The 26732-nt window shown below is 40.2% G+C and overlaps 1 protein-coding gene across 1 annotated transcript in view; it reads left to right on the top strand.

Annotated features, from left to right (window-relative positions):
* Positions 1-26732, top strand: part of PHEX (phosphate regulating endopeptidase homolog, X-linked) — a 253359-nt gene that overhangs the window by 40206 nt on the left and 186421 nt on the right. Inside the window, exons 4-6 of the mRNA XM_006835574.1 lie at positions 8802-8888; positions 10231-10457; positions 26643-26711. Coding sequence (XP_006835637.1) covers positions 8802-8888; positions 10231-10457; positions 26643-26711 — 383 coding nt within the window. The remainder of the gene's footprint in view (positions 1-8801; positions 8889-10230; positions 10458-26642; positions 26712-26732) is intronic.

Below are 26732 nucleotides of genomic sequence, written 5' to 3'. Positions count from 1 at the left end.
ATGTGAAACTGATGATGTGTCCTGTAAACTTTCACTCAATCCACAATAAAAACCTTAAATTAAAAAAAAAAGTGCATATGAATCACCTGGCAATCTTGAAAACCTGCAGACTCTGATTCAGTAAGCCTGAGAAGGAGCTGGAGAGTCTTCAGGTCTGCCAAATTCTCAGGTGATGTTCATCTTGCTGATCCAAGGCCCTCCTGTAAAGCAGCCAGGCTGAAGAAAGTCTCCATCTCTCCGTGATGCATGCATGTTTTCATTTGTTCTCCATTCACATTATCATTTTGATGAAAACCCATTATTTTGCAAATGTCATTGTATTGGGTAAATACAAAGATTTCTTGGGCTAAAAAAGATAACACAAATTTTGTATGTGTGGCCTTTGTGTTATAGGAAGACAGAGTTCTTCCCCTTAATTTGTTTTTGGAAAGATTTGTTCATTTCATCTTCTTTGCCTTCCTCCTCAAAAAATTTGGGAAACTTGAATTTATTAGGAAATCTGCATGTAACTGCAGATTAATAACATACTCATTAATACCACATTAGTTCATCATGATTAATAACATCTATGTGAATGTTTAATGAATTAGTAATGATGGACTATTTGTTTTAAAGTAGCAAGAGAACCTTCATGTAAAAAGGCACTACCTACAACAGAAAAATTAATTATATGCTGACTGGATAATGGCTTGTCACAAACAAGATATGTTTGTTTGGAAAGTTTCATTGATGTTGATGTTTGCACAGTGAGGTACTTTTAAAAAACATTTTTGGACATTTTAACTTATGAAATGAGACAGGAATTGTATTTTCATGAATAGTTAAAAGCACAGGACCTGATACTTAAAAAGGCACACACACACACATACACAAACACACACATATGCTGGTCAAGTCACAGGTTGGCCTATGTCACTAACCAGAGAGACATCCTATAGTGACCATTTGATTAAATTCCAAATTGAGCTGTTATTACTACCTGCTGATCTATTCTAAATTCATATATACACTTCCCCAAGGTCCAAGCATTTCTTGTTACTAATTTTATTCCTTTAGCAAATCATTTGTGCTCTCTATTGTCCCTTATTCTAACTCTGTGATGTCGGCCACCATTGTTTATTTCTGTCTTTGCCCTACATCTGAGGAAGCGAAGGTCAAGGAAATTATGTGACTTGCCCAAACCAACTCAGGCATATAATTTGTCCCCCACAGATTATGGGTTTAACATTTCAAATGTCTCCAATTTTAACCCAGGCGGAAAGAGCTGCATGAGCCTAGGCTCTCTCCAGCTGGTGCCTTTGAGGAAACCCCAGAAGCCCTGTGTGATTGGTGCTCAGGGTTGTAAGGGCAGAAAACCAGAAAACAAAACTGAAGAGAAAGAGGGAGGGGGGGGGCAGAGCACACAGGCCTTATAGGCCATGTAATGGGTGTGGCACTGTGGGTTAATGTGCCAGACTGCAAAGTCGTTTAAACTAGGAGGCCAGCAGTTCAAGCTCACCAGTCACTCCACGGAAACCCTACACAGGGTCGCTATGGGTCGGAACTGACTTGACGGCACTTAACAACAACAGGGCAGTGGGAAGCCATTGTAAATGTCATTTAGAGGGGACACGATGAACAATGCATTTTGCCAGAGCACACTGTCTGAGGGTGGACCAAGGACTTGAAGGAGGTACTTGATAAATGGAGACCAGTTCAGAGGGCCACATCATGATGATGTGGGGTCTAAATGAAGGTAGAGTTTGTCTTCCCCACTGTAGAACAATCCAAAGTATTGCTGGTTATCCTTTTTTTAAATTTTATTTTCTAGTTGTGTCAGCATGAAAGGTCATCACCTCTGCTCTGTTGCTCCTGGCTTTTTGGAACTTAGAACAGGTCCTTGCCAGCACCCTCAGCCACAGGGCAGAATCCACTAGGGAGCTAGCGCCACAGTTTTGAGGCTGTGTAAGTAGGTCTTTACTTGGATCCACTACTTGTGCCACAAGTGCTATTGCTTCCTTTCTTTTGGAGGAGGGGATTCTGGATAGAGATAGAAAGAAACTGGGTTTTATCCTTGGGAGCACAATTCTAGGGGGACTCCTTTCCCTGGACCACACACTGTGGTCTGAATGTGCAGGAATAGAATCCTGCTTCTCTTACCTCCTCCTGGAAGGTGGGAATGAAGCAGGGGCTGAGCTGGGAAGTGGCTTTTAAATCCTGTGTTTACAGTGTTTGGATGTTGTTTTCCTAGATGAGGGAGGCATCATGAAGTCTGGAGCTCAGATTTTTTAGGAATTTAGGGATGCAGTGTTTATCCTCTTCTTCCTCCCCTTAGGGTGTGGTATAAACTGGAATTGAAAATAGCTGCCTTGAGTGTGTTCATTGTTTGTTTTTTTTTTCACTTCGGAAGTCTGCCTGGCAGAGTGCTCATTTTTGATTTTTTCTCATAAGGTGTTGAATCAACTCCTCACATCAAACCCCTTACAGTATTTCACTTCTAAGAAAGAAACCTTTTAAGGCTGGGGTTTGCGGAATTAAGGAACTTAGATCCCAAAAGGTAAATACAAAGAGAGTGTTTTCAAAACAAAGCAAAGTAAATGTGCTTTTAGTGTCTTTGTTGAAGAACATTGACACTGAATTAAAATGGAGCTGCCCAGTGAGGAGATCCAAAAGGAAAGGAGCAAGGCGACTTTGGGTGGCGAAGGGAGTAGAGAACCTAGACTGGTGATGTTTCCTGGGATCAGAGGCTTTGTGAACTGGTGAGCGCCCTTTGGTTTAAAGTAGTAGTTTTCAAAGTGTGTGCACCAACCTGCAGCATCAGTATCACCAGGGAACAGGTCAGGAACGCAGATTCTGGGACTCCACATCAGACCTGCTCCGTCAGACACACCCAGCAAGCTGTAGTTCAACAAGGGCCTCCAGATGATTCTGATACACCCTCCTACTGATTTAGATGAGAGCAAAATATGGATGATGTCAAACCTTGGGGATGAACTAACTTTGCTTTGCCCTAACCATACTAGGCTAGGTGCCTCAAGTGAGTTGTCCCTGGTTACAAATAAAGTGACAGGGCAAAGAGGCCCACCATTGGAAAAGTAAGTCTTGAGGTAACCTTTTCTTCAAACTATGGTGGAGAGACCCGTCAGGAAGTTCCAGGAGGACGTTGGCCATTGAGGATTTTGTTCTCTCTCAGGATATTTTTCCTAGATATTTGATGTTAAGTGACCAGGAATTAGAGATCTGGATTTGTGTCGAAATGCTAATCTTTACTAGCTGAGCTGTTTAGACAAATTCTTATCGTTTCCTGCATACCTCAGCCCACTGCCATGGAGTCCATTTCAACTCATAGCAGTCCTATAGGATAGAATAGAAGTGCCCCTGTGGGTTCTGAGACTGTAAATCTTAGGGAGCAGATAGCCTTATCTTTCTCCCACAGAGTGACTGGTGGGTTTAAACTGCTGAACTTGTGGTCAGCAGTCCAAAATGTAACCCACTTGGCCCAGGTGCTTAATACAAGATTCTTGGGTCCTTGGATCTTAGGGTCACTCAGAAAGAACCATTGTAGGAGGAACATAACCATACATGGCTTTTTTTTTTTTCATAAAGCTAAGATTTTTGAAATAGGCAGGAAAAAAAATTAGGGTTTTTACAACAGGAAAAAAATTCAAAGATGGGCCTTAATGACTTTAAGTCTGGAAGAGGCTTTACATTGAATTATCTGCTAGAATACAAATAATCTAAATCAAAAGGCTGCTTTTATGAGCTAAAATATATTGGCAGATGCTTTGTAATGTTATCCTTTCAAAGAGCAGTGCTAAAATTTAATTTAAATTATTTTTAAGTAGAACCTTGGTAAGTGTAATTTGTATAAATTCACTTATATGTGAACATTGTAAGAATTACCTCTTTTAGTGTCTGGCAGTTTTAGAAAATTGATTTCATTCTGGACCGAGTTTTTTTGTGTGAAAAAGGTGGTATTTTTGTGTTATTTGATGACCCATGATTTAGATCAATGAGTTTTAGAGGCTTTTAATCCCTTAAAAATCTTTTTTTTTTTTTTTTCTTAAACTGGTGCCAACCAACAATTATTACTTATAAAATGGTCATAAAAAATGGACAGCGAAACAAATTCTGACAGTTTTCTCTTCCTATATTTAGGTGGGAGTTTTCCAGAAGACTGGGAAGTCTTGTATTGTCTTTTCAGTATGTCAAACAGACTCAGTTATTTCCATGCTTGACTGGCTGTGGGCCTGAGTAACTGAAAAGCTGAGTGTCTCACAATTCAAGTGAAAACACCAGGGTTATGAAATCTACAGACCATGACTTAGTTAACTTGAATTCTATTTTTTAATGAGACAAGGTGATTTAGATTCTCAGGTCTAACGGCATAAGAGTTTAATACCCATGCAGTGTGAGTTAGAAAAATGAAATTTCTCAGTACAGTAAATAAACTGAGGAGCCTGGAAACCAAATTGAGGTTTGTTGGATCTTCTAAAAGTGGTTTTTAAGTACCACCAAAGGAGAAATCAGGCCATGATATGCTAGGTTTAAAAAATATGTGGGTATACCTCATTTTATTGTACTCCGCTTTCTTGTGCTCTGCAAATACTGTGTGTTTTTTTTCACACTTTGAAAGTTTGTGGCAGTCTTACACATTGAGCAAGTCTGTTGATGCCTGTTTTCCAGATGCATGTGCTCTCTTCCAGTTTTTATGTCACATTTTTGTAATTCTCACACTATTTCAAACTTTTCCATAATGCTTTTGTACACTCACTCTGGATTCCTGGTGTGGTGCTGTAGGAGCAGCACTGGACTGCGAACCACAAGGTCGGCAATTCAAACCCACCGGCTGCTCCTCGGAAACCCTCGACAGAGTTGCTATAAGCTGAACCGACTCCACAGCACCTAATAACAACGTTGCGCACATACTGCAGTATAGTGTCAACAGAACTTTTAATATACACTGGGAAACCAAAAAATTTGTGTGGCTCTCTTTCTTGAGATATTTACTTTATTGCAGTGGTCTGGAACGGAATCCACAATATCTCTGAGGTCTGCCTGTGGAAGTCTAGAGTATAGTGTGTTCATTATGGAGATTTGGCAGCTTAAAATGTAGATTTGACTTTCCAAAGTTTTGATCCTTTGTATTCTTTGACAAGAGGGCACTCTTTTGGTTTCCAAGGGAGAAATGTTAGCATAATCTGCTAACGTTGAGAGTTGAGGGTTTATCTGGATGATGCTTGATAGGAAAGTTTTAGAATGCAACTACTATTTCCATTAAACCAAATCAAATAAACAGCCCCAGGATTCACATAAGTTGGGCTGCTAATGTCAAAGTCGGACCTATCAGTTGTTCCGCAAGATAAAGATGAGGAGGCTTTCTACTTCCGTAAAGATATATAGCCTCAGAACTCCATGGCACACCACCACGATTTATTCTTAGCAAATAGTCAAAGAATCTCCTTAACAGCAGGTACCCAGGAATATTGCAGGGTCAGGAGAAAGAACATAAAGGAATATGTTTTGGAAGAGTCCTGTGTTCTTGAGCCATTTCATTCAAATGGTAGGAGCTCAGTGCCAAAGTTCTTGCTAGATCTTAGTTCACACACCTGAAACTTTGTGCCTGTAGAATTTTTGAAAACAGCTTTTACTAAATATTGCAGAGCCTTCAAATGACTCTGCAGAGAAGTTCTCTCTGTAATATACTTGTCTTAGCCTTGTTACGGTGCCTTCAAAAAGAAGGCCCAATCAAAACAGTGGCTGCTATGATTTTGTAGCAATACTTTTTGACTTACCATGTATGTATATGTAATGTTCAAATTGAATGACTGCGGAAGTACTTTTCAAACCAAGTTTAAAGCCGTACTAGAAATTTTTATGAACTGAAGTTTTTCTTTTCTGTTGTAATGTGGGAATGAATATCTGGATGGGTGGGTGGGGAAGAGGAGTAAGAAATCCTCCCAAGAAACCTTGCAGGCGGCCTGATAGGATTGTCTCTGTCTGGGTGACCCTGGAGCCCTGCTTAGCACTTTAGAGACATTCTAATAACCTGAGTAATTGCCTTTGATAGGCAGGCTTTGTTTTGTGCTCATTAATGACTCTCCAGGCAGGATTTTATTCCTCTCACCCCTAATTCACATGCAGAGATATATAAAATGGCTGCTATCCACTGATTACCACATCACTGTCTGCATATCAATGCTGTCCTGCCTGCCTGGTAAGGAAGAGAAGGAAACAGGGAGAGAAGGGAAAGGGCATGGTGAGAAGCTGGTGCTAGCTGAATCGGTTTGAAAAACCACATTTAGGCACAGAAACCAAATTTTGACACCTACAAATTTGATACTTGTGTGCGTAGGGTTTTGCAATTGTCTTACTAAGCTTATTCGGGTCCCTTTTCCTTCCCTTTTGTGATACACAGATTATCTTGGGTGTATACACAGGTAACTATTGAATAGTTTTAGTTCTTGCTCTTGTGGTTTGTTTATGGTCCTCAGGGCATTAATTTCTTTTTTGCAGTTGGGCGATTGCTTACTGTGTTGGAACATCTTATCCCTAAATGAAATTTACTTCCAAATGTGTCTCCCAACAATCTAATGACTGTGTAATCAATATGGTGGAAAAGCACATGACCTGATTTGGATCGAGATATATGTGGGGGATGGTTTTAGAGCTCTCTGTTTATTAAAAATCCAATCTTTCTTTGTCCTTGGGGCTAGTTTTCCAACAGTAGGTTAATGCACTGAGCTGCAAAGTTGGTTTGAACCACAAGGTTCAAGCTCACCAGCCGCTCCTCCTCGGAAACCCTATACAGGGCCCCTATGATTCAGAACCGAATCAACGGCATTTAACAATAACTGTTACAGCAGCTCTGGGCCTGAGGGTGTCGCAACAGCTCTTGATCCGTTGCTGCAGAAACTGAGAGGTGAAATAGAGTTTCAGATTTTATTAAGCCGGCTAGCTCAGAGGAACTAGCTTCTCCAGATTTTGAGCCCGGAATACAGGGCAGTGCAGGCTTATATGGGATCAGAATTGGGGCGGGTTAGGTTGTGGACCTGTTTGAAGACAGGAGGGAAACCAGAGGATTGGTTCCGCTCAGCTCAGTAACCTGATTAACATTCTAGTTTGGCTCCTGACGGGAGAGGATTGGTCCCACTCACTAACCTTATTAACATTTTAGCTTGTCTCCTGGGCAGAGAGGGCAGTGAATGTTTTTACCTTTTCCTGTTCACAACAACAACCACACAGTACTATGATACACAAGAAACACCCAGCAAGTGGAAATAATTGAAAACATCCACATCCAACCCAAGTTAATTGATTTTTCTTGACTCCATCTAGCTAGATGGACTCGTTCTCCACACAGGTGACTATGAGACACTGGTCAGGAGCAGGAGGTGGCAGTTTTTGGAAACAGACTTTCCTGTTTAGAAGCAAATTCCTTGTCAGGGCATATGGGGTTGTTTATTAATTTGATTAGCACTGTACATTGTGTCTTGTAGCTATTCCGAGGACTTGTAGGGACATCTGTTACACCCTGGTTTTGAAAGCTGCTATGTCTCAAAAATGAGCCACAAATGCTGATGGCAGCAGTTGGCCATAGATGCAGGCAGTTGCGCTGTGCTGCCATCACCAGAATTTCCATCATCTTGCCTTCATTTTGACTGCATCAATACTCTAAAGTACAGTTGATTCTTGAACATTACAGGTTTGAACTACACAGGCCCACTTTTCCCCTGCTGCTATTATGTGTGGTGAGCTCAACTATTGTGAGTATCCATTTAAAACACTGTGTGGTACTTAGCATCTCTGAGTGAGGAGATGAACTGCTCACAAGGAGGCGGTTAACATCAGGGGTCACATGGTGTTGTAAGTGGATGTTCTCCACACTTGAGCACACCTTAACAGCAGCAGGAAGAAAGAAATCCTTGTGTAAGTGGGCCTGCGCTGTTCAAGCCCCGGCTATTCAAGGGTCAGTGTTACATCCAGGTTCTGTATTTTGAGAGGGGCTGTTTTCTCTGAAGCCTGCCCCCGATTTAATGAAATAGTGACCAATGTGATCCTGTATAGGCTTTCTGAGGCTGTAAATCTTTACAGAAGAAGATAGCCGTATTTGTCTCCTGTGAAGCTGTTGATGGGTTTGAATTGCCAAACTTGTGGTTAATAAGTTCAGTTCTTATCCTACAATGTCAGCAGGGTTCATGGCGTCATCTAAATGATCAGGGCTTCACATGGGCAAATGGGCAAGGCTTGAAGCAATTTGGGTAGGCTTCCCAATATTGTCTTTCCATTTTCCTATCTAAACAACTTCTTCCGTGTCCACAGCATGTTTATGCAACATTGAGTAAAACTTTTAAGGGGAAATTTCTTCCAGGTGACCTCCCTGTGAGACTGGGTTGTAAAGGCGTCTTAAGAAACTTGACCCTAATGAAATTGCCTCCACTGAGAATATTACTCAGTGCAGAAACAAGGGGACAGAATTCAGCTATTTCTGGCTCTTGAATAAATGAATTCTCTTTCCTTTTGTGTAGGTGGCAGAAGAAATTAACCCCCACAGAAGGTCTAGTTTCCGCTGGAAATTGAACTTTTGGTTTCTTTGGAATTTCAGAGCCCTGGATAAGAGAAAGTTAAATTGTTTTTATTTGAACCTCAAGCAACTTGGAATGGGTTCTGCTGTATGCCTGTTTCTTATAGATCTGTAGCTGCCAGGATGATCTTGTCTTTACGGTTCATGTTCTGGAGGCCAGCCCCATGGTTGCCAAATGACCTCCAGCTCAGCCCCTCATGGGGGTGGATACTAATGAATCCTCATTTAACCTTCCCAGCACTGTTGGAGAAATCAATCAGTCGAAGGCGGGACACCGAAGCCAGACAGAAAGCCAAAATCCTTTATTCATCCTGCATGAATGAGAGTGAGTAACAAAGAAAATAAATCAAATATTTAGTATGCTTATTCTTCAGATATTAATGCTTAAAGATACTGTTTAAGGAAAAAGAGAACTACTAAGAATTCGATTCTTCATGTCGAAAGGAACCTTTCTCAAAGACTAGATTTGGGCTCGCTCTTAGTTAGGGTTCTGTGGCTGGCTTGATGGAGGAAATACTTCTATTTCTATAGTTTAGATTCTTTGGGTAGCAATTATTCTGTGAGGAACCTGGAGAGTCAGAAGGACAAACCCCATTGTACCTGGTGCAGGAACCAGAATCCAGAATCCAGGTTTGGTCTGTAAAGGTGCTGGGCTGGAGGGGACACTAGGAAGTGTTGATTTCATCCGTAGGACCTTCTGGAGTGCCAGAAAATGCCAATTGTTAGGCAGGTCAGTCTAAAAGGCATCTCTGTCTTGTGCCCTAGGCCTAGCTATGTATTTTGGGTCTAATTGGAACTAGAAGAAACTCTTGCCCTTAGAAAAGTCATTCTGTCTGGTCTGCTTTCTCAGGACCATTGCAAGAAAATAGGCAGGGTCTCTGAGAACTGTGTTACTGGTTTAGGATTTGGGGTTTCATGTGCTGAGCTAGCTAAAGGAAGGCAGTAGAAGGGGAGAAGGCTTGAAATGATTTACCTCCACTGTCGAGTGACTGGCTTCGCTGAGCCCTTTTCTTTAATTAGGGCTGTTTCTTAGCCTTGCTCTGGTAGCGTAGTGGTTACGAATCGGGCTGCGAACCTTAAGGTCAGCGGTTCGAAACTACCAGCCGCTCCGCGGGAGAAAGATGAGGCTTTCTACTCCCGTAAAGATTTACACCCTTGGAAACCCTGTACAGGGTCGCTATGGGTCGGAACTGACTCGATGGTACTTAACAACAACAACAACTTAGCCTTGCAGAGGATTCTCTGCCTAACATTGCTTATTGCATTTAGGGAGCCCATGTTTTATTTGTAGGGGCTCCCCAGCAGGGTTCTTTATCTTCTCTCCTCACATTTAAGTGAGTTGTTGGTTGTTGTTGTTAAGCACTGTCGAGTCGGTTCCAACCCACAGCGACCCTGTATAGGGTTTCCGAGGAGCAGCTGGTGAGCTTGAACCGCCGACTTTGCAGATCAAGTGACTTTGCAGTCTGACGCATTAACCCACACCAGGACTCCATTGGTAGTTCTGCTCATTCCTTTCTGCTTCTTGCAAACTCTTCCTACCAGCTATTTTACGATCCAGGGCTGAAATTTTCAGTGGGGCCTTCCAGGAATGTTCCCTTGAGAAGATGCACTTATTTGGCAATCCAGTTTTCAATGCAAATTCTCCCCTCCTGTCTACTCCCTTTCAGAAGCAATTGAAAAAGCTGATGCCAAGCCGTTGCTGCACATCCTACGGCATTCACCTTTCCGCTGGCCTGTGCTGGAATCCAACATCGGCCCTGAAGGGGTTTGGTCAGAGAGGAAGTTCAGCCTTCTACAGACGCTGGCAACTTTTCGTGGTCAATACAGCAATTCTGTGTTCATCCGTTTGTATGTGTCCCCTGATGACAAGGCATCCAATGAACACATCTTGAAGGTACGGTGGAGACTTGACTCATCCTGCTAAGTCAGTCTGAGGTTCACCTTTTGCGGGCGCCTTCCTGAGTGCTATCTTCATGAAATGTGGTTGTTTTGTTGAGTGCCTCGAATTGACCCTGTATAGGGTTTCCAAAGAGCGCAATCCTAAGAGCGGCTGGTGGGTTTCCAATGCCGCCCTTGTGGTTAACAGTCCAGTGCTTACTCTACAGAGCCACACCTTGAGTCATAGGATCTAGACTATCTTCTATCCTGCCCCTCAGAATTTAAATCTTTAGTAGACAAGTTTTGTTAGCCTTTTAGAAAGCAGGTGAGTGGATTTCAAATGATCTGTGATCTAGCCCACAAATATCTACTCTGAGCACATGAGAGTTCCCCCACTTTCACTAGGGAGAGGCCCATGGGGCCTTACTTGTTTAGCAAAGACTTTCGAACTCTTGTTCCCCTGTGCCTTCTTGTTCTGAGAGAGGGTGAACACATGCTGTGTGTGGTTCCTTGTTCTCCTTTAACATCTTCTTCAATATGCTCCTAAATTAGTATTGTCAGGTTCAGCCTGAGTCTCTTTCCTAGTTCCATTCAAAAGATTCACTGCAAAGCTTACTTGAATAGTAACTTGCACTGTTTTAAGTGCTTCCTTGCATTTTCGGTTGGGAGAGTAAGCTTTCTTCCACAAAGGGAAGTGAGCCATGCGGATGGGCTCTGAGGTAGATTGCGTTGTTCCAATCAGAAGACCATCATCAAGCTCCTACCAATTAATGTAAGATTCATTCCTGAAAGAGCTTTGTAAGAATTCAAATGATGCTCTTCAAATGGTTTCATGGTTTTATGTTTTGATCCTGCTGTTTTTCACTTCTGTAGTTACTTGACTAATGAAAATTTTATTGAACCGCAAACTTTTCTGTTCTTTGTCAAACTAGAAAATATTAGTGATGTATTGATATTTAAACCATGGAGCTCTAAGGTCTTTAGGACATACCACGGTGACCTAAGTCAGATTTAGCAAAATCTGAACCTGAAGTTTATCTTTTGATTTAGACCAGGGGTCAGCAAACATTTTCTGTAGAGGATCAGATGTTTTAGACTTTAGAGGTCATCTGGTCTCTGTGGCCTCTTCTCCATTCCACCTGTAGACAATCTGTACATGACTAGATGTGGCTGTGTGGGGAGTTAGCCTGCAGGCTGGCATTTGCTCACTACTGGTTTAGACAGTGGATGTCTCAGTAAAGATCTTCAGTCATAGAAAACTTCCCATCTACTCAAGAGGAAATTCTCAGTTCCTGAAGCAGTTTCCATATTGGATGATGAAACAAACAGTAACATGGTACTGACACATTCTAATGCCACCAGGCTAAGACTTGCTATGTAAAGAAACAACCATGGTGATGATCCAGTTGACCCTTGCTTACGTTGGTAGATTCTTCTTTTTTACACTAAGTTTTAACTCTAATTTGCAGTTAGGGAAATTTTGTGATATCTTTTCAGACACTGTAAGTGGTGTTCTGAAGTAAGCTAGAGACTGGCTGTCTTTTAAACTTTGTTTTTGTACTCTATTGAATGAGAGAAGATCTTGATTCACACATAAGTAGGTCATTGCAAAAGGTAACCATTTTATTCTTAACTAATTTCTGGATTTAGTTTCATAATTGAATTAATTTGTTTAAATATTATGGAAAATAAAGAGCACATGAAGTAAAAATAATAAATAATATAATCAGCTCCCAGGTACCCATCAACCCAGCTGCAACAACTGCTCTTGTTTGTTCTAAACCTTTCCTCTTTTGAGGGGTGAGGTTAGAGCATTTAAAAATGCAAATCCAGTGCACTGGTAAATACTTCAGTATTTATCACATCCAAAAAAGTCATCACAATTCCATAATTAACATCTAAAACCCATTTAGTTTGAAATATTCTTCAGTTGTATTAAAAAAAACCCAAAACTGTTGATGTTGCTTCAGGCTCGAAAGAAGAATTGCATATAGCATTTATTTAATTTATTTTTTAAGACTTTTATTGTGCATTGAATGATAGTTTATATGGGAGAACATCGGTTTTGCACTCATCCTATTGTATTTCGAATAATTGTAATGCTTACAATCCCCTCCATGTATTACCATTCAACAGTATTTGCTTCTATTCCCTCTGTATTATTATTATTTTTTAATGTACACAAAAACACTCAGGAATATATAATAATTTAAACAACCAAAGAGCACATTCTGCAAGCCTGCCTCCTGGCCGCCAGCACACAGCCTTTCTCTTTCCATGAGTCTAAAGTCCTCAGCTGCTCTATCTCTCCATGCCATCATCTCTGCCTCCATCTCTGGTGTCGCTGCTTCTCTGAATATGCATATAGCGTTTATTTAATATATCTATTTAATATAAAACAGTTTCCCGTCTTTTATTTTTTAAGCTGCATTTTTTGTTGAAGAAACTGGATTATTTGTTTTAGGGACTGTTCCATGTTCTGGACTTGACAGATCTCAGGTTAACTTAATAGCTGGTGAGGGAAAGTTTTTCTTTATAGGCAAATGGTAATTAAGAAATGCAGGAAAAATAATGGAATTAGAAAATTAACACTTTTCAATTCCTCCTTGAATAGGTTGGCAGTTCAAATCCACCAGCCAGTCCATAGGAGAAAGCTTTCTGCTTCTGTAAAGATGTAAAGATTTGGAGCCTCAGAAACCCTATACAGGGGGGCTATGAGTTGGAATTGGAATTGCTTCAGTGGCAGTGAGGTGTTTTTTTTTTTTTTTTGATCCGAACAGATAGACTGACAACTATCATCAATGGCTGCTAACACCATTAGATGAATGGTTGGTGGGGAAGTTCATGATCGAGACATCGAGACATCAGGCCACATCATTTGAACCCACCTATCAGTGGTGGTTGTTTAAGTGCCAACAAGTCAGTTCCAACTCATAGTGACCCTGTATAGGGTTTTCTGAGGCTTTAAATCTTTGCGGGAGCAGAAAGCCTCAAAGTGAAACAACCAGATAACATGAAGCCATGCAGTAGGAAGTACACACCATCACCAATGAGGTCTTGCTACAAACCCAAACTGAATAAAAAACCAAACCCTTGAATGTAACCAAGGCTCTAACTTTAATATCAGTTTACAGAAAACATAGGGAAACCAATGTTCAGCAGCTGGGCTGGTGAACTCAATACAGTATTCAATGGAACAGATCCTAGAAAAATGAAACTATCAATAACAGAATGCTACTCAATACGCCATATTCCTGGTGTGGCGCTGTAGGATCAGCATTATACTGTGAACCACAAGGTCGGCAGTTCAAACCCACCCACCTGCTGCTCTGCAGGAAGAAGAGCTACAGTCTGCTTCCATAAAGATGGTGGTTGTTGTTGTTCAGTGCTGTCGATTCAATTCCAACTCATAACGATGCTATATAGGGTTTCTGCTATAACCTTGCAGTTAGCAGTCCAATGCTTATCCTATAACACCACACCAGGACTCCCTAAGATACATATTTCACAGAGATTACAGCCTTGGAAGCCCTATTATACAGTTCTACTCTGACCTCTAGGCTCACCATGAGTCAGAATAGAGTTGACGACAACAGGTTTGTTTTGGTTTCAGTCAGTCTCTCATCCCACCATTTTGGTGGGAAATTGACCCCAGTCTTGGCACACCCTCATCTCCTGGTTGTTCAGTTTCTCAGTTTTCTCCTAGGGCACTATGTGGTGGTGGTGGTGATTATGTGCCATGGAGTCGATTCTGACTCATAACGACCCTTCATAGAGTTTCTGAGGCTGTAGGTCTTTACAGGAACAGAAAGCCTCGTTTTTCTCCCACAGAACTGCTGGTAGTTTTGAATTGATGGTCATGAGATTAACAGCCCGATTTGTAACCACTATGCTGCCAGAGCTCCTTAGGGCACCAGGAGACCCTTCAATTATCAGCTACCTGGTAACTGATAAGACATCCACTGTACCAGCCCTTGAGACCTTTTCAAGTGTGTTTCTCTGAGGCTGTGTGTGGCGTGGGGCTCCTATTCCTCTCAGGACCTGCTGCATGCTGGGAGCAGTGGTACCTCTGCTGAGAACCACTGACCTCTTCTACTCACTAGGAGATTCTCTTTTTGCCCTGGGAGAAATCCCTCTCACTCTAAACTCATTTCCCAATGTACTTAGGCTTTCTTTTCCATCAAATTCTATTTTCCTCAATGGTCTTAGTGTTTTGAATTTCACAAGCCCATGTTTGATGTTGTAGAGTCTGCACTGGACTGCAAATTTATCTCTGAAAATGGTATCTTGTTTCATGTGTTTGGTTTATTTTGTGTAAGAAGAGATCTAGAATTAGGATTTAGGGGATAACAAAAGACTCTGATAGATGTAATTTTTGAGTGTTTGGAAGGTAAAGCTTGTCTCAGAACGTGTTACTGTTTACTGGAAAGAGTGACTTAAAGGCCATCACTAGTCAGTAGTCTGCAATTGTTTGGCTCCCCAGCAAAATTCCAAAGGATGACAAAGAACAACTCTATTGGAAAATAACTTTTTCTAATTCCTTTGTCTTTCCTTTTTCTACATTATCATTTGCCAGATGTTTCCTTTTCTATTTTGTTTCCTAACCAGAACAGTATTGTAATCAGAATATCAATTGTATATTGGAGGTAAAAAACCTCACATTTTCCATTCAGTGCATTGACGTTGATGAAAACTTATAAAAAAAAGTTGCAATATTCAGATCAGTTGTGAACACAAGGATTAAAAGACCCCCCAAATAACACAGTATCCTAATGGTATTTTCTTGAGAAAAGCTTTTGAGTTTGTATGATTCTAATAGGATTTAGTTGACAGACCTTATTCAATTCATTGGTCTGTTTACAATGTTCCCTAGCAGCCACAACAATCTGAAGGTTTGGAAGATGTCTAGTAACCTCATTGAAATTATCTGAACTTTTACAATGAGTAGATTGCACTTCATGAGTGGGAAGCATTGACTGTCTTGTTTTTTGTCTACACAATTTCCTTTCCTATGAGACAAACTCAACAGAGTCTCCAAGTGGTCCAAGTTTAATTGGATGTGAAAGCATCTTAATCATAATATTGTGTTTCATGATCCTGGCTTGCTGAATTTTTGGAAGAAATTTTTGTAGATTGGGAATTGTAGTAGTCTGAAGCCAGGTTGGCTTGTGCCTTGGTTGTTTCAAACCAATTAGAGAAGGTTGAACAAAATAATTTGAAGGTTTTTAGCAATACACATAGACAGGACTAGTGGTTTGAAAACAACTTTTGTTATTTTCTCCTCAGACAAGAGCAATATATGAATTTTGCTTAATGCCATTAACTCTTAAAAAAATTTTTTTTTATTAATGTTTCATTGTGAATTGTATGATAGTTTACATGGGAGAACATTAGTTTTACATTCGTTCTATCGTATATTGTCTCATTGCCATGGTTACAATCCCCTCCATGCATCATCAACCAACCAAAGGGTATACTTTGCAAACCTGCCCCCTGCATTATCCCTCCCCCCCAGTCTTCAGCACACAGTTGCTCTCCCTCTCTGGATCTAAAGTCCCCAGCTGCTCCATTGATCCACGTCATCTTCTCTGCCTCCATCTCAGGCATCACTGCTTCTCTGGGTAGGTTCCTGCTCTTGGCTCTTCTCCGTTGATGGTCCTAGGGACCTCTGCTCCTAGTCTAGAAAGTTAATCACTCCCTTCCTTGCTATAAAATGTCTACCTTTACATTTCCAACCCTCACAATCTGTCCTGATAACAATTATTCACTATTGTATCACAAGAGACCCATCTGCATTTCATTTCATCAGCTCCGCTTAGACAGATTGGATAGTACTCACTGGAGATTCTGCCTTCCTCCATGCCCCTTGGCTCTAGGTTCCTTCTTGAAAGCTTGTAAGCCTGTCACTTCTTGCCTTTGTAGCCCCCTCCCCCCCATTTTGGGTAGCCAATGTCCAAGTTGCCCATCCCTGTCTACTCTGTGTGGGAGGGGGTGGGGCCATTAACTCTTTACTTAGTCTTTGTAGAATCTGTTGTGTATGAAGATGTTTTCATGAAAAACTGATTCTGTATAGGTTTTCTATATTGAAAAAGAATCCAATATTTGAGATTTTTATAACATAAAGAAGAACCTAGAGACATTGATCAGAGCAATTTAAAATCATATAAACCTCAATGATAGGAGCAAATAGGATTCAGGATTTTATTCTGGTGCTGAGTTTCTTATTTGTTATCTAGATGAGTTTATGTCTTGTTCATTTGGCTTAACTTTTTAATATGTGAACTGGAAGTTTAAATTAAAAAATTAGTTGAGGTCTGTTTTATTCAGTGTTTAGACAATTGCTGCTATTCAAGACAGAATAATAAGTTAAAAACATTGTTAAAAACTTACATACAGTTAAATTCACTTTTTGTGTTGTACACGTTTATCAGTTTTTTTTTTAAAGAAAACCTTTTTATTGTGAATTAAATGAAGACAAGATCCTCTGTTTTGCATTCAACAAATCATAGACTTTGTTTCTTCCATGCAGTAACAGTTGTCTCACTTCATCCCTGTGGTTGCCCATGTGCAAATATCCTCTCTCAAACACTTATATATTTGTGGGATGTATAAATAAATGTCTATCCCACTCTTCTTCCTGTACCCTGTGTCTCTGTCCATGTATCTATACACAGAACACTGTTGTTCCAAGGTTATATATATCCCTATTTATCTGTATCTTGTTTAGCCCTTGCATACCTCTCTGTGTCTTCACCTGCCTTCATCATTCTTCTTCCAATCACCATCTTCTTGCATATTGTCCTCCCTGTCACCCGAGTTGACATGTATCTACCCTCTAGCCAGTGAATTATGCTCCCTTCCCTCCTCCTACCTCTGGTAACCATCAAATAATGTTTCTTAAGTATAAAAACCTTTTCTTGAGTTTTTACAATAGTGTTCTCGTACAATATTTGTCCTTTTGTGATTGACTTATTTCACTCAGCATAATTTCCTCCAGGTTCCTCCATGTTATGAGGTGTTTTGCAGATTCATTGTTCATTTATCAATGCTGTATTATATTCCATTGTATGTATGTACCAGAGTTTGTTTATGCACTCTTTCACTGATGGCATTTAGGCTGTCTCCATCTTTTTGCTATTGTGAATAGTGCAGCAATGAACATCTCTATGCATATTATCTACTCTTGCCCTGGCTCTTACTTCTTGTGGATATATACCAAGTAGAGGGATTTCTGGATCATGTGGTATTTCTACTTCCAGTTTTCTGAGGAAACGCTATGCCGTTCTTCAAAGTGACTGACATTTTTACAATGTTAAGTCTTTCTATCCATGAACATGGTATATTCTTCCATTTTTGCAAGACTCTTTTGGTTTCTTGTAGTAGTGTTTTGTAGTTTTCTTTATGTTGGTCTTTCCTTTCTCTGGCTAGATTTATTCCTAAATTTTCATCTTTTGGTGTGTATTATAAATGGCATTGTTTCCCTAATTTCCTTTTCAGAGCTGTCTTTATTAGTATAAAGGAATCCAACAGATTTTTGTATATTGATCTTGTACCCTTCTATTTTGCTGAACTTTTTAATGAATTCCAACAATTTTCTTACTGAGTCTTTGGGATTTTGTATGTATAGGATTATATCCTCTACAAATAGAGAGCATTTTACTTCTTCTTTGCCAGTTTTGATGCCTTTAATTTCCCTATCTTGCCTTAATAGGAGTGGTGATAAAGGGCATCTTTGTCTGGTTCCTAGTCACAAAGAGAATGCTTTCACTTTCTCTCAATTGAGGTTAATGTTGGCTCTTGGATTTGTGTATATGCTCTTAATTATGTTGAGGAATTACCCTTCTAATTCCTACTTTGAGTGTTTTTTTTCTTTTCTTTTTTCTTTTCAAATCAGGAATGAATGTTGGATTTTGTCAGATGCTTTTCCTTTATCAATTGATATGAAAATGTGGTTCTTTTCCTTTGTTTTATTTATATGATGGATTCTCTTGATTGGTTTTCTAATATTGGACCATCCTTGCATCCCTGGAAAGAATCCCACTTGATCATGATGTATTTATATATATACATATATGTTGTTGAATTCTAGTGCTTAGGATTTTGTTGAGAATTTTTGCATCTATGTTCACGAAGAATATTGGTCTATCATTTATTTTCTTTTTTAGTGATGTCTTTGTCTGATTTTGGTATTAGGGTTATGCTTGCTTCATGAAATGTATTTGGGTAACTTACATCTTATGCTTTCGAGATGCTGTGATGTTGTATTTGTATTAAGTTGATGATTGTTGGTGTATTCTTAGGCACTCACCAACTGCCTCCTGGTGGGTGTGATCAGATGAGCTTGTGCATTATTCTCTGTTTGCTGTTCATGCTATTCAGTTTAGGATGGATTTGGCTAATGTTTGGTTGTTGTTGTTGATCCAATGTATAGCAGCTGGTATTGGCTCTTGCCAATTGGGGTTGTAGAAGGTATGTTTGTGGTTGGGCTATATAGTGCCATTGCTTTCTCCTGTCAGTTCAGGCAAGAAGAGAAAACACACACACACTGGAGAGAAGGAAAACAAACACAAAAAACAGTGAAAGAAAAAAAAAGAAGATAGCAGGTAACGGCTATAAAAAAATACAAAAGCCAAACAGAGAGAAGAGGGAGAGGAAAATAATAAAAAGAGAGAATAAAAAGAAAAAGACCTAAACACAATAAGGGTGAAGAATAAGTGAAAGGGAAAGAGACCAGAGTAGTTTAAAAAAAAAAACCCACAATTATCAGGAATTAAAAAAAAAAAAAGAAAATAAGAAAGTGAGCTGTGTGCCTACGGGCAGAAGCAGAAGACTGGCTTGTAGAATGTACTCTTTGGACATTTAAATGAATATGTAATTTTTTATTTCGTATATGTGCATCAACTGTTTTTGCTTTCATCATTTGTGAAATATAAGATGTAAATGGGGAACCACAGGGAGGAATTAGGATAACTGTTGTTGCAGGGAGCGGGTTATAATCCTTGAGATGAAAAAAAGTGTATGATTAGTTGAATGTAAAGCTGATGATAAGAAGAATAGTTCTAATTCATTGAATATATATCATAAGTCAATATTGTCATACCCTACTCAAAAGCAGAACAATTATCATTAGTATTTCCTTGTATTCTATTGAGCTAAGTGAGCCTCAAAAATGTTAAATAGCTTATCTAAGGCCAGAGAATAAGACTTTTAATAAAGGCCTATTAAAATGCAATCTTTTACTTAAAAAAAAAAAAGTTTGTGGAAAAATTCCATTATCTTTTAATTCTATTTTTGGATAAATTTTTTGAAACCCCCTCATACATGAGTATATGTTGAACTTTATAAGAAACTGCCACACTGTTTTCCTAAGTGGTTGTGCCACACACATTATATTCTTATCTGATCCAATTTTCCACAGCCTTCCTTGCAGTTTACACTGTTTCTTTTGTTTTTTTCCATTGCTGCTGTTTTTTATTTAGCTATTCGAATAGATGTGTGTGGTGCTGTAGGATAAACATTTTTTGCTAACTGCTAGGTTGGTGGTTCAAAACTACAAGCTGCTTCTTAGAAACCCTAAACAGGGTTGCTATGAGCCAGAACTGACTTGACAGCACTTAACAAAAACAAACATAGATGTACAGTGATGTTTTATTGTAGGTTTAATATCCATATCAAAGCTAATGATGCCAAGCCTCTTCCATTTACTTTCCATCTGTGTGTCTTCTTTGGTGTCTTCTGTTTAGATCTTTTGCTCACTTTTAAATTGGGATGATTCTTTTTTGTTGTCAAATTTTAGCAGTTCTTTATATATTCTGTTCTGGACTCTTCCGTTTGTTGATAGAGTTCTGGGTGGTGCTGCCATGTATGTCAATGTCTGGTTGTTGTCTGTTCTTGTTGGTTCTCACTCCAAAGAACTCCCTTTAGGATGGCTTTTGGCAAAATCCCTTAGCTTCTGTTTATCCTGGAATGTTTTGATTACACCCTCGTATTTGATTGACAGCTTTGCTGGGTAGACAATTCTTGGTTGACAGTGTTTTTTATTTCAGGGTTTTATATTTGTCTCTCCACTGACTTCTTGCTTGCATGGTTTCTGCTGAGATATCCAAGCTTAATCTGATTTACTTGCCTTTTATGTAACACTTCTCTTTTCCTTGGCTGCTCATGAGTCTCTCCTTGTCTTTGATTTTGGAGAGCTTGATTATGATATGTCTTGGTGATTTTCATTTGGGGTCTATTCTTCCAGGGGTTCGTTGAGCTTCTTGAATGCTTATCTTTTAGTTTTTCAGGATGTTAGGGAAATTTTCTTCCAGAAGCTCTTCAACTATCTTCTCTGTGGACTTGTGTGATTCTTCCTGTTCCAGAATGCCAATAATTCTTAAGTTATGCTATCCAACATGAATCTTAGACTTTCTTCAGATTTTTTAAATCCTTTTTTCTCCTTGCTCTTCTGTCTTAGCAGTACTGAGAGATTTGTCTTCCAGCTTGCTAGTTCTGGCTTCCATCTCTTCAATTGTACTCCTTTGCCCTTTCAGTGTATTGTCCATTTCTGATACTTTATTATTAATCATTTGGATCTCTTTTTGCAGGTTTTGGATCGTTTCTAATGCTGTATCTATCTTATTTAATTGCTCCTGTAGCACTTTCCTGACTTCTTCCTTATTTTTCTCAAACCCTCTGTGAAGTGTTTGGATACATCTCAGTATCATTTTCCTGAATTCCTTCTCAGGCATTTCTGAAGCCCACCCTCCTTCCAGTGTGATGTCTAGGTCTATCTCCTGCTCTTTTGTCCCAGTCACTCTATCTTGTTTCTGGACATGTGCTGATATGGTCAGCTGTTTCTTGGGCATCTTTAATAATAGGTGTGACCTCAATAATTAGATGAATATATGTTGATGTTTTATTTTGCTTTCTGATTATACAACTCAGAGTAAGTGTAGCAGTTGTTGGCTGCCTATCTGGTATTGGCTCTTGCCTGAATGGTGGGATTTTGTAGGGTGTGATTGTAGCTTGACTATATGACTGTAATTACTGTCTCTTCTTGGGTAATGTAAGGAGAGAAAGAGCCCCCAAAAGGTAAAAAAGGGACCAAAAGATAAAACAGCAACATCAAACAAAACAAAACAGATTGGATACTATAATCTATAATCACAGAAAAAAGAAAAAAAATTCTGTAGCAAAATATAAGTATGACTTTAACGTCTTTCTCTCAGCTTCTTGCCTTCTAGGCTGCCTGAGAAATTTCAAGATGTCACTGATGGTCATTATGATGTAACTCAGGATTTAATTTTCTGCCTGTTTCCTTTTTTAGTCTGTCTCTCTCCCACTCCACAACCCCTGTTCAGGCCTTTTTCCTGGTGATGAGCAGTTCAGGGCAGGTTGTGTCCGTTTTACGCTGCTGCTTGGTTTTAAGCAGAACTTTTCCCCTTCTTAGATTCTGCTAAGCAGATCTGTGCACATGCGTAGTAGAACCCTCCAGGGGTGGGGGGTGTCCACTTGTTCAGGCACCCCCTCTAGTCACCTGAGTGGAGGTGCACAGACAGCGAGAGATCAATGAACAAAGAGAGATAAAAAATCCACACCTTTATCTCCGAGGATGGGTCAGATGTCTGTGGTGGGAGCGCTGCTCTGATCCTTCACCTGCTCCATCACACCCAAGATGGCTGCGCCAGGAGCTGCTGAGACCAGTCGATCAGAAAACACCAGTTTTCTTGCTTCCACTAAAAATTCCACTGTCTGTAAGCCGTCAAACTTTCTAAATATTCCTTTATATGTAGTTCAGAGTTCTGGGACCATCCCCTGAATCTGCTTTGTCTGGTGTTCTGTGTTATTGCTGACAGAGGTTTGTACTGCCCTTCTCCCTAATCTGCCATTAAACTCTGTCTCTCTTTATATATTCTGAATATGAGTCCTTTGCCTTATATATGGTTTTCAAATATTTTTTCTCAATCTATGGCTTGCCGTTTTATTCTCTTAACAGTATCTTTCCTAGAGTAAACATTTTTAATGTTGATGAAGTCCAGTTTATCAGTTTTTTTCTTTTATGAATTTCTTTGCCTAAACTCAAAGCACAAAGATTTTCTTCTAGAGGTTTTAGTTTTAGGTTTTACATTTAGGCTTATGATACACTTTGAGTTCAATTTTGCATAAGATGTGTGATATGGATAAGGTTCCTTTTTTGCCTATGGATGTCCAATTGTTCTAGCACCTTTTTTGTTGTTGTTTTAATTTAAAAAACCTTTTTATTGTGAATTGAGTGAAAGTTTACAGACCAGACCAACAGTTCTACATGCAATAAATTATATACTTTGCTTCATTACAATGGTTGCAATCCCTTCTATGTATCAGTAGTTAACAATATTTCTATTCATTTTTTAAAATGTTTTATTGTGAATTATGTGATAGTTCACATGGGGAAACATTAGCTTTACATTCATTCTATTATATATTATTTCATTGCCATGGTTACAATCCCCTCCATGCGTCATCAACTAACCATATACCCTGCAAGCCTACCCCCTGGTCATCAGCACACAGCCCCTCTTCCTCTCTGGGTCTAAAGTCCCCAGCCGCTCCATCTCTCCATGTCATCGTCTCTGCCTCCATCACCGGCGTCACTGCTTCTCTGGGTAGGGTCCCGCACTCCACTCTTCTCCCTTGATGGTCCTAGGGACCTCTACTTCTGGACTGCAAAGTCAATCACTCCCCTCCTTTTGCTACACAACGTCTACCTTGACATTTCCAACCCTCACCGTCAGTCCTGATAGCAATTATTCACTATTGTACCAGAAGAGACTATTCCTGTTCCTTTTATCAGCCATGCCCAGACAGATTGGATACTACTTAGTGGAGATTCTACCTTCCTCCATGCCCTCTGGATCTAGGCTCCCTCTTGAAAGCTTATAAGCCAGTCACTTCTTGCCTTTGTAGTCCCCCAAAGACAATGTCCAAGTTGCCCATCCCAGTCTACCCTGTGTAGCGAGGGGGTGGGAATGATCCTCGTTGTAAAGGTTTGCTTCCTCTTTTGAGCTACTGCTTCCATAGGTATAGGTCAAGTTCATCAAATTGTATCAGATTACTCTTTTTTTCCTCTTCTTTCTTCTAATTGAGCTCTGTTCATCCAGCCATTGAAGCCAGGTGAAGTGGGTATTATCTGCAAGTGTGAGTGTTCTTGTGCATATGCCCTCTCATCAGCTAGACACTTCATTCTCCACTCTAGTCCTCTGTTGCTATGTCACTGACTCTGGGCCCAGGGTCCCCAGGTCTTGCAACACTGCTGGCCAACCAGATCTCCACCCAGGTTCACAGGAGTCTATTGAACATTGTAGGGCTTAGGTCGCAGCTTCATTGCTGTTTTTCCCTCACTTCCCCTTATCAGTGACGAACGTGGTCACTCACCAATCAGAGTGTGTATTCCCATTGAGTCTTAGTCTTGGAAGGGGATTTGCCCTGAGGGGACCTGACCACTTGCCTTGATGTCTCCTGGGCAAGCAACTTGCTTGTTCTTGTAGTAATCAGTCGACTGCCTATATTGTTTTGTATTTTTCCTGTCGATCTTTCTTTCAGGAAGTATCTTATGTTCTTTTAGCCACTCCAAACTGGTCTGCTTGTCCTTTCAAGTGGGAATTTCCCACCTCAGAAGATTCTGGATGGGGTCCAGGATTTCACCTGTGGTCTTATGCAATGCAAAGACTCTGCAGGAAGCCTCCTTCACTGGGCATGTTGTATCCCCATTTTAGGTATTCCAATCAGTTATAGGCAGAAGACGGACTTACAAGCTTTCTATGGTGATATATCTGGCTATTCCTTTCTCTCCCCCTCAAGTGTCTATTTTATAATAGTATACCAGGGAAACCAAGATTCAAGAGACAGCCAAACATCTTAACATTATTTCCCCCCTTTTGTCCATTCCAACCATGTCACAATCCCTGTATCCAAGAGCCCTGTTGTTCCAAGGTTGTGCATACATCATTATTTACCTCTGTTCCACTTGTTGTTGTTAAGTGCCTTCGAGTCGGTTCCGACCCATAGCGACCCTGTACAGGGTTTCCGAGGGTGTAAATCTTTACGGGAGTAGAAAGCCTCATCTTTCTCCCGCGGAGCGGCTGGTAGTTTCGAACCACTGACCTTAAGGTTCGCAGCCCGATTCGTAACCACTACACTACCTGTTCCACTAAGCCCATGCAAACCTGTCTAATTGTTTTCCCATAACCCTTGTTCTTCCATTCCCTGCCCCCTTCTTGTGTACTGCCCCCCCTCCCCAGCACCCACATTATTCTGTGTCTGTGTCCTACCCTGTGCTTCACCTTCCCTTCCCTTCCCTCCCCTCACTCCCACCCCCTGCATCTTGGTAACCAGCAAAGAACACCACCCCCACCTGCTTTAGTATGGGTTCTTTTTCTTAGTCTTTTACAATAGTGGTCCCATGCAGTATTTCTCCTTTTGTGACTGACTGATTTCACTCAACATAATGTCTTCAAGGTTCATCCATGTTATGTTGTAGCTTACAGCTTCCTTGTTGTTCTTCAAGGTGGCATACTATTCTATTGTGTGTATGTATCACAGTTTGTTTATCCATTCTTCAGTTGATGGGCACTTAGGCTGTCTCCATCTTTTTGCTATTATAAATAGTGTTGCTATGAACATTGGTGTGCATATATCTGCTTGTGTTATGGCTTGTATTTCTTGTGGGTAAATACCAAGTAGAGGGATTGCTGGATCATAAGGCATTTCTCTTTCCAACCTTCTGAAGAAGCACCATATTGCTTTCCAGAGAGGTTGGACTATTTCAAGCACCTGTTTTTAGAAGAGCTCTGGTAGCGTAGTGGTTACGAATCGGGCTGCGAACCGTAAGGTCAGCGGTTCGAAACTACCAGCCGCTCCGCGGGAGAAAGATGAGGCTTTCTACTCCCGTAAAGATTTACACCCTCGGAAACCCTGCACAGGGTCGCTATGGGTCGGAACCGACTCGATGGCACTTAACAACAACAACAACATCTTTATTTAGATTAAGGGGCTGACAATTTTAATTAAATTGATAACATACTTCTTTATTATAAATCTATTTATTGTCTCATTATTTTTTGTGCTTGTAATCATCTATCTTCAATTCTCTAGAGAGGGTTACAAAATTTGTAAAGATTTCACAAAACAAAACTATTATTTGATTCCTTTTAATTAGTTAAAGGAGTCCTGGAGTGGTGCTGTAGGACAAGCACTGGACTGCTAATCCTAAAGTTGGTGGTTCAAACACACTAGCAGCTCCTTGGAAACCCTATACCAGGTCACTGTAAGTCAGAATCGACCTGGCAGCACTTAACAAACAACAACCTTTAATGAAAATAAATACAATATAGCATTTTAGAATGATGAAACAGAAAATCTGATTAGCCAACTCAATCCAGGCTGGCATTTTATAAAAGACTGTAGCAAGATGAATACTGAATCTGGTTACTCGCCCACCAAGCCCACTGTCATCAAGTCAATTCTGACTATAGTGACCCTGTGTAGGGTTTCCAAGGCTGTTAATCTTTATGGGAGCAGACAGCCTCATCTTTCTCCCACAGAGCCTCTGGTGAATTCGAACTGCTGACCTTGTGGTTAGCAGTCCAATATCAGAGCTCAGCCCCGCTGTGTTAACACTGCTTCTCTGACTTTTGTTTTTTCATTCATCAAATAGAGGGGAAAGCCAGATAATCTCTAAGATCTATGCCAACTCAAATAGCTTTGGTGCTATTAAATATAGGGTTAGAAACCATGCCTCAGGAAAGCAGGGGCAGAGGGCTGACATTTTATTATACCTGATGGGCTTTTTTGTATGGTATGTAGCTCTAAGTGCAGTGAGTTGTTTTTTTTTTTAAATAAGTTTTCATTGTAAACTGAGTGATAGTTTATACATTAGAGAACATTGGCTTTACACCGTCGTTTCATTGCAATGATTACAATCTCCTCCGTGCATCATCATTCAACAGTATTTGCTTCCATTGCCCTTTTTCTTTTTTTTGGTGGGGGGGGGGCATGTACACAAAAATACTCAGGAATATATAATCATTTATAACAACCAAAGGGCACATTCTGCAAGCTGAGTGCAGTGAGTTTTTATAATGTTGACACAAGCTCAAAACATGGCTTGGACGTAGGTGATCCCCAGGAGGCTTGTTAAGAATTTATAGTGCTAACAATCTTCCTGGTTTTGTTTTAACAGCTGGACCAAGCAACCCTCTCCTTAGCCGTAAGAGAAGACTACCTTGATAACAGCACAGAAGCCAAGTCTGTAAGTTTTACTCCTTTCTAG

The sequence above is a fragment of the Chrysochloris asiatica genome, unplaced genomic scaffold (genome assembly GCF_000296735.1).
Source record: "Chrysochloris asiatica unplaced genomic scaffold, ChrAsi1.0 scaffold00018, whole genome shotgun sequence".
Classification (NCBI taxonomy): Eukaryota; Metazoa; Chordata; class Mammalia; order Afrosoricida; family Chrysochloridae; genus Chrysochloris; species Chrysochloris asiatica.
This window is presented reverse-complemented; position numbering and strand designations above follow the sequence as displayed.